General features: G+C 42.2%; 1 protein-coding gene across 2 annotated transcripts; it reads right to left on the reverse strand.

The window, feature by feature from the left end:
* Positions 1–502: 502 nt before the first annotated feature.
* LOC114822220 (protein COFACTOR ASSEMBLY OF COMPLEX C SUBUNIT B CCB2, chloroplastic-like) lies at positions 503–8,832 on the reverse strand. 2 transcript variants are annotated; one of them, XM_070815464.1, is made up of 4 exons: positions 8,690–8,832; positions 1,266–1,328; positions 1,019–1,120; positions 503–926 (listed from the first exon to the last, which is right to left on the reverse strand). In XM_070815464.1, exons 2-4 carry the CDS (start codon positions 1,300–1,302, stop codon positions 724–726), a joined length of 342 nt encoding a protein of 113 aa, XP_070671565.1. In that variant the 5' UTR covers positions 1,303–1,328; positions 8,690–8,832; the 3' UTR covers positions 503–723. The 2 variants fall into 2 exon arrangements, with proteins under 2 accessions (XP_070671565.1, XP_070671564.1); XM_070815463.1 differs by having other exon boundaries at positions 1,004–1,120.
* Positions 8,833–9,590: the final 758 nt, after the last annotated feature.

Raw genomic sequence — 9,590 nt, forward strand, 5'->3', positions numbered from 1 at the left:
AAAAAGTCTTTCGCATGCGCATAATAATATGATTAGATTAGTTGTCAAATGATTGTTTTTTTTTTAACAAAAAATATTATCTACACTAAGGGAGAAGGGGATAGGTTTAGCCTCACAATGAACTAACAATAATGTGATTCAATAAGTTGTTTATTAAATATTATTTTATCTATTCTTAATGTAAATTTAATAGAATGTAGATGGAAATTGAAAGACGGATTTTATTATATGAATTTAGTTGCTTTGATTGGTTTGTGAGGGGTTTTTTCTAGCATAATCTAAGATTATTCATTTACTTCAAATATTTGACTTTTCTTTTGTTAATTCACGTATATAAATACATTTAAAACTTGTAAGTTGCGTGTAGCACGTCGTGATTTAAAAAATGCTTTCTGCACGAGCATGAGCGCGTGCATGAAGGCTAGTTCACTTAATTCTGGTATCCTAAAAGAAGTAAGCAAAATGTCTATACTTTTACTGTAGTTTGCAAATCAAGCAAGGATTGTATTTGTGCACTTCTTCTCATTCAAATCTTATATGAATTCCAACACAGCAATTGGTACCTACGAAACTAATACCTGCTACGATTGTATCAGCAAAAATCAAACCATAAAGTTGCATTTTAAAGAACAATCCTGCATTCCAATTCATATGCTATATAACTACACTTATTTTCTGGTTTAGTTTTGTTTCTTCGAGAGAGCTCCTATCCAGGCTCTATCTTTATCGCTTACCTCTGATCTTGTTTGTGAGAGCTCCAATCCAGGCTCTGTCCTTATCACTGCATGCATACCCCATGCTGGAAGCCAACAAGACAAATCCTTCAACTTTTTGGATCTCATCGTCACTTGAATGCTGAACTTGCAGAATCGGTTGTACAAGGAGGGAACAAGTCCCCTGCGGTAGCATCTGCCAGAGTCCAGAATCTGGAACATGGACATAAGTTTCATACTGTTGTAAGTAAAGGCAGTCATTTTTGGAAACAACGGTGATTAAATAATACCCAAGTTATAGCTACCCTCAATCTGAGAAAGGTATAGGGTCTCCTTCACATCAGAAATGCTAATGCTTTCAATCTGTTTCTCAAACCAACCAAGTACGTCGGCTATTGAAACCTCATCTGAAAAATTAGCCGCGTACGCACAATTTATTTTCAATATACATTATCTGAAAAATTAGCAACTGCATTTTAAGACCTTAAACAAAACATCTAAAAACCCAAGAGCACAATTTTATTTACTCTCACTTAACGTGACAAAATGTACCTTGTCCTCCAAAATAATATGGATTTTTCCCCTTCATCTATCCGCCAGGTAAATTTTATAACTGTACAACAACAACAACAACAACAACAAAGCCTTTTCCCACTAAGTGGGGTCGGCTATATGAATCCTAGAACGTCATTGCGCTCGGTTTTGTGTCATGTCTTCCGTTAGATCCAAGTACTCTAAGTCTTTTCTTAGGGTCTCTTCCAAAGTTTTCCTAGGTCTTCCTCTACCCCTTCGGCCCCGAACCTCTATTCCGTAGTCACATCTTCGAACCGGAACGTCAGTAGGCCTTCTTTGCACATGTCCAAACCACCGTAACCGATTTTCTCTCATCTTTCCTTCAACTTCGGCTACTCCTACTTTACCTCGGATATCCTCATTCACAATCTTCTCCTTTCTCGTGTGCCCACACATCCCACGAAGCATCCCACGAAGCATCCTTATCTCCGCTACACCCATTTTGTGTACGTGTTGATGCTTCACCGCCCAACATTCTGTGCCATATAACATCGCTGGCCTTATTGCCGTCCTATAAAATTTTCCCTTGAGCTTCAGTGACCTACGACGATCACACAACACGCCGGATGCACTCTTACACTTCATCCATCCAGCTTGTATTCTATGGTTGAGATCTCCATCTAATTCTCCGTTCTCTTGCAAGATAGATCCTAGGTAGCGAAAACGGTCGCTTTTTGTGATCGTCGCTAGATTGCTCCGGTCATTAGTGTGGATAAGTATATAAATGGATAGAGATAGGAAAGCAAACACCAGATGTACGTAGTTCACCCATATTGGCTACGTCCACGAAATAGAGGAGTTCTCATTAATTGTGAAGGGTTTACACAAGTACATAGGTTCAAGCTCTCTTTTAGTGAGTACAAGTGAATGATTTAGTACAAATGACATTAGGAAATATTGTGGGAGAATGATCTCGTAATCACGAAACTTCTAAGTTCCGGAGTGTGGTATCGTCTTGACTTGCCTTATCTGTCTCGTAGGTAGATGTTGCATCTTCTATGGAAGTACTCTTCCTCCATCCAGGGGTGGTATCTTTAACTGGTGGAGATGCACAAGGTAATGTATCAATTTCACTTGAAGCTTACTTGTAGTTTCGGGCTTGGTCAAGCGCGATACAAACCATGTAGTAGGAGTCTTCCAAGTCGCCGAGCTAGGGGATCTGCTGAAAGAGGTGACAAACAAGGTAAGCAATCAGAGCTCCAAGCAATCAGTCTCAGATCAGAACTTTGATTTCGAGTTCCGGCTGATTGTTCACATTCTCCCTATCTTGCAGGCAGCATGAAGGATAAAGAGAAGAAAAATGAGAAGAGATGATATGGGATACTTTTGCTTTTGAAGAAGTAACTTTCCACAGGCTTATTCTTGAACTGGGCTGGAGGGTTTTCTGGTTTCCTCCAGAGTATAAGGCCGACTGAAGAATTTGAGGGTCAAAACAAGTCCATCAAATCTATAGTACGTTCGACCCTGCTGATATGGGATACTTTTGCTTTTGACAGAGTAGTGGATGTATCGGCACGTGTGCTGTTACGCTTGTCTCCACATGCTTCCTTGTATCCTTCTCACTTGCCCTATATGTTCCTCAGGCAGATGCGGTATCTTCCCTGGAAGCATAAGATGTTGAAGATGAGTACTCGAGAGCAATGCCAGGTAAGTAATCAAGTAAGGGGCTCCAGGCAGTCAGTTCCTTACTGGAAGCTTGATTCCAAGTGCTGACTGATTGCTCTTTCTCCTTGTCTTGTAGGTAAGAACAAGGCCAAATGAAAAGACAGGGAAAAAACATGATATGGGATACTCTTGCTTTTAACCCTTATGATATGAGATATTCTTGCTCTAGTATAGCTTGTTTGCAGAGGTATTATCGGGGGGAAAGAAAGCTGAATATTTCGAAAGGCTTCTTTAGGAGTGCCCTCTCAGATATGAGGAAGGGTTGAACATTTTTGCAGGTCTGCCTGTCTGTTGGGGATGGAGGTCAACATATATAGGAGTCTCCCTAACAACAAGTAGTAATGCTATTCTTTTACCCTGCTTGGTCATAACACGATAGTGGGAGCTGCCAGCTTCACATGTTTTAACTTTGTCAGAGCACTTTGAAAAAGTGGTCTATGGTATCTGGAAAGCTGATGTTGCGTGTAAAGATTACAGACAAACTTTATCCAAGGAGATCCGGCTCTTGAAGTTGGGAAAGTTGTGCCTCTTCGGTTTTCGAACAAGCAATCCAGTCGGAGATCTGGCTCTCGAGATTCGGAGAACGATGCCTTTTCGATTTTTGAGAAAGCCATCTTGCTAGGGGTCTGGCTCTCGAGATTCGGAGAGCGGTGTCTCTTCGATTTTTGAGAAAGTAATCATGTTGGGAGTCTGGCTCTCGAGATTCGGAGGGCGGTGCCTCTTCGATTTTGGAGCAAGCAATCTTGTTGGGAGTGTTTTCTCGAATGTGAGAAAAGGTTGGGCATGTTTGCTAGTCTATCTTGCCACGAAGCACAGAGGTTGACACACAGGGACTTTCCAATTATCCAGTAGTGGTACTGTTCCTTTACCCTTGCGGGTAATAATATGGTAGCTAGACCTTCAAAATTTATGTGTCTAAACTTTGTTAGTGCTGTTTCTTTGCTATTCTTTTACCCTTCTTGGTCAGAACGGTGTAGTGGGAGCTGCAAGCTTCACATGTCTCAACTTTGTCAGAGAACTTTGGCAAAGTTATCTGTGGTACCCATGAGCTAATGTTGCGTGTGGGAAGTGGGTGATTGAACAGTAAGATTCATGTGCTTTCTACTTCACCAGAAATCTTCGACATAATGCCCATAATTTCCGCAAAGCTGACAGGTGCTGACAAGGCTGGAAAAGTAGGTGCCTCTTCGATTTCTGAGATCGGCCCTCGTGGTCTCTGAGCAACCTAGCTTTTGAGAAAGCAAGTGCCTCTTCGATTTCTGAGATCGGCCTTCGTGGTCTTTGAGCAGCCCAACTTTTGAGAAAGCAAACGTCTCGTGGTCTCTGAGCAGCCCAGCTTTTGAGAAAGCAAACGCCTCTTCGATTTCTGAAGCTTCGTCGAGTGCAGATTTTTATAGAGACTGGCATTAAGTTCCAAAGCACACTTGAATCTCCACCAGTAGAAGCTCAATTCTTGCACTTCTAAGATCTTGATTTGTCCGACCTCTTTTCTCTTCAACACCTTTGAAAATGTCTGGCCCTTCCGACCGTCGTTTTGACTTGAACCTTGTTGAAGAGGCAGCCACGCCTTCTCCAGACAACATATGGCGCCCATCCTTCGTCTCCCCTACTGGTCTTCTTACTGTTGGGGATTCCGTGATGAAGAATGATATGACCGCTGCGGTAGTGGCCAGGAACCTTCTCACTCCCAAAGATAACAGACTAATTTCCAAACGATCTGATGAGTTGGCTGTTAAGGATTCTCTGGCTCTCAGTGTTCAGTGTGTAGGTTTTGTGTCTAACATGGCCCAACGCCTATTTGCTCGAACCCGCCAAGTTGAATCATTGGCGGCTGAAGTGATGAGTCTCAAACAGGAGATTAGAGGGCTCAAGCATGAGAATAAACAGTTGCACCGGCTCGCACATGACTATGCTACAAACATGAAGAGGAAGCTTGACCAGATGAAGGAATCTGATGGTCAGGTTTTACTTGATCATCAGAGATTTGTGGGTTTGTTCCAAAGGCATTTATTGCCTTCGTCTTCTGGGGCTGTACCGCGTAATGAAGCTCCAAATGATCAACCTCTGCTGCCTCCTCCTTCTAGGGTTCTGTCCAGTACTGAGGCTCCAAATGATCCCCCTCCAGTGCCTGCTCTTTCTGGGGCTCTACCGACTGCTGAGACTTCTCCTAAGCAACCTTTGTGAAGGCTCCCTCTTGTTTGTTTATTTTGACTCATGTATATGTACATATTTGTGACTTATCGGGGATATCAATAAATAGCTTTCCTTCATTTCAACGTATTGTGTTGAATACCCCAAAGCCTTCTTCGCTAAGTTCTCTGAATTTTCTTTTGTTGAAGCTTGTATGTTGAAGCTTTGTGAGTGGAGCATGTAGGTTGAGGTAGTATTCCCTTAATTTCCTGAGTGAGGAAAACTTCTCGGTTGGAGACTTGGAAAATCCAAGTCACTGAGTGGGATCGGCTATATGAATCTTTGAATGCCATTGTGCTCGGTCCTGTGTCATGTCCTCCGTTAGATCCAAGTACTCTAAGTCTTTTCTTAGAGTCTCTTCCAAAGTTTTCCTAGGTCTTCCTCTACCCCTTCGGCCCTGAACTTCTGTCCCATAGTCGCATCTTCTAATCGGAGCGTCAGTAGGCCTTCTTTGCACATGTCCAAACCACCGTAACCGATTTTCTCTCATCTTTCCTTCAATTTCGGCTACTCCTACTTTACCCCGGATATCCTCATTCCTAATCTTATCCTTTCTTGTGTGCCCACACATCCAACGAAGCATCCTCATCTCCGCTACACCCATTTTGTGTACGTGTTGATGCTTCACCGCCCAACATTCTGTGCCATACAGCATCGCCGGCCTTATTGCCGTCCTATAAAATTTTCCCTTGAGCTTCAGTGGCATACGGCGGTCACACAACACGCCGGATGCACTCTTCCACTTCATCCATCCAGCTTGTATTATATGGTTGAGATCTCCATCTAATTCTCCGTTCTTTTGCAAGATAGATCCTAGGTAACGAAAACGATCGCTCTTTGGTATTTCTTGATCTCCGATCCTCACCCCTAACTCGTTTTGGCCTCCATTTACACTGAACTTGCACTCCATATATTCTGTCTTTGATCGGCTTAGGCGAAGACCTTTAGATTCCAACACTTCTCTCCAAAGGTTAAGCTTTGCATTTACCCCTTCCTGAGTTTCATCTATCAACACTATATCGTCTGCGAAAAGCATACACCAAGGAATATCATCTTGAATATGTCCTGTTAACTCATCCATTACCAACGCAAAAAGGTAAGGACTTAAGGATGAGCCTTGATGTAATCCTACAGTTATGGGAAAACTTTCGGTTTGTCCTTCATGAGTTCTTACGGCAGTCTTTGCTCCTTCATACATATCCTTTATAGCTTGGATATATGCTACTCGTACTCCTTTCTTATCTAAAATCCTCCAAAGAATGTCTCTTGGGACCCTATCATACGCTTTTTCCAAATCTATAAAGACCATGTGTAAATCCTTTTTCCCATCTCTATATCTTTCCATCAATCTTCGTAAGAGATAGATTGCCTCCATGGTTGAGCGCCCTGGCATGAACCCGAATTGGTTGTCCGAAACCCGTGTCTCTTGCCTCAATCTATGCTCAATGACTCTCTCCCAGAGCTTCATTGTATGACTCATTAGCTTAATACCCCTATAGTTCATGCAATTTTGTACGTCGCCCTTATTCTTGTAGATAGGCACCAAAGTGCTCGTTCGCCACTCATTTGGCATCTTCTTCGTTTTCAAAATCCTATTGAAAAGGTCAGTGAGCCATGTTATACATGTCTCTCCCAAAACTTTCCACACTTCGATTGGTATATCGTCTGGGCCTACTGCTTTTCTATGTTTCATCTTCTTCAAAGCTACAACCACTTCTTCCTTCCGGATTCGACGATAAAAAGAGTAGTTTCTACACTCTTCTGAGTTACTCAACTCCCCTAAAGAAGCACTCCTTTCATGTCCTTCATTGAAAAGATTATGAAAATAACCTCTCCATCTATCTTTAACCGCGTTCTCTGTAGCAAGAACTTTTCCATCCTCATCCTTGATGCACCTCACTTGGTTTAGGTCCCTTGTCTTCTTTTCCCTTGCTCTAGCTAGTTTATAAATATCCAACTCTCCTTCTTTGGTATCTAGTCGCTTATACATATCGTCATAAGCCGCTAACTTAGCTTCTCTCACAGCTTTCTTCGCCTCTTGCTTCGCTTTTCTATACCTTTCACCATTTTCATCGGTCCTATCCTTGTATAAGGCTTTACAACATTCCTTCTTAGCCTTCACCTTTGTTTGTACCTCCTCATTCCACCACCAAGATTCCTTTTGGTGTGGGGCAAAGCCCTGCAAAGCCCTTGGACTCTCCTAACACCTCTTTTGCTACTTTTCGGATACAACTAGCCATGGAATCCCACATTTGGCTAGCTTCCCCCTCTCTATCCCACACACACTGGGTGATTACTTTCTCTTTGAAAATGACTTGTTTTTCTTCTTTTAGATTCCACCATCTAGTCCTTGGGCACTTCCAAGTCTTGTTATTTTTTCTCACTCTTTTGATATGTACATCCATCACCAACAAGCGATGTTGATTAGCCACGCTCTCTCCTGGTATAACTTTGCAATCCTTACAAGTTATACGATCCCCTTTCCTCATTAGAAGAAAATCTATTTGTGTTTTTGACGACCTACTCTTGTAGGTGATCACATGTTCTTCTCTCTTCTTAAAGAAGGTGTTGGCTAAGAAGAGATCATATGCCATTGCAAAATCCAAGATAGCTTCCCCATCCTCGTTTCTCTCCCCAAAACCATGGCCACCATGAAAACCTCCATAGTTGCCTGTCTCCCTGCCCACGTGTCCATTTAAATCTCCTCCTATAAATAACTTCTCCGTCTGAGCAATTCCTTGCACCAAGTCTCCAAGGTCTTCCCAAAATTTCTCTTTCGAACTCATATCCAACCCTACTTGAGGTGCGTACGCACCAATCACATTGATAAGTTCTTGTCCTATTACAATCTTGATTGCCATGATTCTATCTCCTACCCTCTTGACATCTACAACATCTTGTGTTAAGGTCTTGTCCACGATGATGCCAACACCGTTTCTCGTTCTATTTGTGCCCGAGTACCAAAGTTTAAACCCTGAGTTTTCTAGATCATTTGCCTTAAGACCAACCCACTTAGTTTCTTGTAGGCACATAATATTTATCCTTCTCCTCACCATAACTTCCACTACTTCCATAGATTTTCCCGTTAAGGTTCCTATATTCCACGTTCCTAAACGCATTCTACTCTCCTGAACTCTACCCTTCTGTCCTAGCTTCTTCACCCTCCCCCGTCCAATGGAATCAAAGTACTTCTTTTGTGTGTCCCGTGTAAAGTTGATAGGTGCATATGCGCCCAAACAACTTTGAGTGGAGTCGTTCGAAAAGAAGTTTTTATGGCCCCCTTGCTTATTTAACACTGCATCCGGGTGCCTATGGAGATACAGCGACCCTTGCTCACTTATCACTGTGCTCGGGCCACACAGCGCGCCACTTACGGGTGACGCCCTAGCTTTAGCGCGATTTCGTTCTGAATTCATTTTCATAAGGATTCGACGTAACTGTGGAGTGCCGGCTGTCGACTACCTGACGGCCCTCTCCCTCCTCCTTTACCCGGGCTTGGGACCGGCCATGTAAGATAAACTTACATAGGCGGAGTTAATTTTATAACGGTGAAGTGCCAAAATGTAATAACAACCTGCTATGTACCACTGCTATCGTGTTTGTATTGCGCAACAAGATGTACATGGCCCAAGCCAAGTCCTCCTCCTGAGTATCTGAGACATTTTGTGATATCACAAATATTTGCTCACACCCTTGTGGGATGCTTGTTTGATCCATCGGAATAGCACCCTGCAATAAATTCCACATAGTCAGGCATACAAAAATGCTGATTTGGCAGTGCATACAACAAGCTATTCACAAACTTTTATGAGAGAAACACAGAGTCATCGTGATCCAGTCTCAGTAGATGGGCGCTTAAGAATGTAAGATCCTGAAATTCCCATGGATAGGGATTGAACTCTTGGTGTGAATTGGTCTATAAATTGTACTAGTTCTAGCTATTTTAACTCACATAAAGAAATTATACTCTCTTATCCGATTCAGCCGTTGAGAATCACGTATGATCTTTCATATTAAAAAGTAAAATGGATTAACCCTATACTTGGATGACGGATTTTCAAAGTACCAATGAACTATAAACTCAATTATAAAAAGTTACATGGACACCACCAATGAACTATTCGAGCACTACAAAGCCACTACAAAAACACAACAACTGCGCTACATGGACCTTCAAAATAACACCTTTCAACGAGTCATTTGAAATTTCTCTCAAACGTATTGCATTTAGTCATTTTTAAGTCGCTCCTTGTAATTTTTGTGGTGCACTCTTAACAAATTTAGCCAAAGTTCCATGGAACTTTAAAGTCCCTCATCCAAAGCACACCATAAGGGCTCATGCATCGAATCTCACTTTAAGCCGCCTTTGCATTTTTACAAGTTGTGTGCACATTGACATCTAATAAAATGGAGTTTATAAGGGCCTTGGAAATTATACCTTGAGAAATT

The sequence above is a fragment of the Malus domestica genome, chromosome 16 (assembly GCF_042453785.1).
Source record: "Malus domestica chromosome 16, GDT2T_hap1".
In the NCBI taxonomy this organism is placed as follows: domain Eukaryota; kingdom Viridiplantae; phylum Streptophyta; class Magnoliopsida; order Rosales; family Rosaceae; genus Malus; species Malus domestica.

Coding starts and splice junctions, on each gene's coding strand:
- LOC114822220 (XM_070815463.1), bottom strand. CDS start 1,302: ATGAAGGGGAAAAATCCATATTATTTTGGAGGACAAG. Junction 1,121..1,265: donor ATATTATTTTGGAGGACAAG/GTACATTTTGTC, acceptor CTAATTTTTCAG/ATGAGGTTTCAATAGCCGAC. Junction 927..1,003: donor TGAGGGTAGCTATAACTTGG/GTATTATTTAAT, acceptor TCCATGTTCCAG/ATTCTGGACTCTGGCAGATG.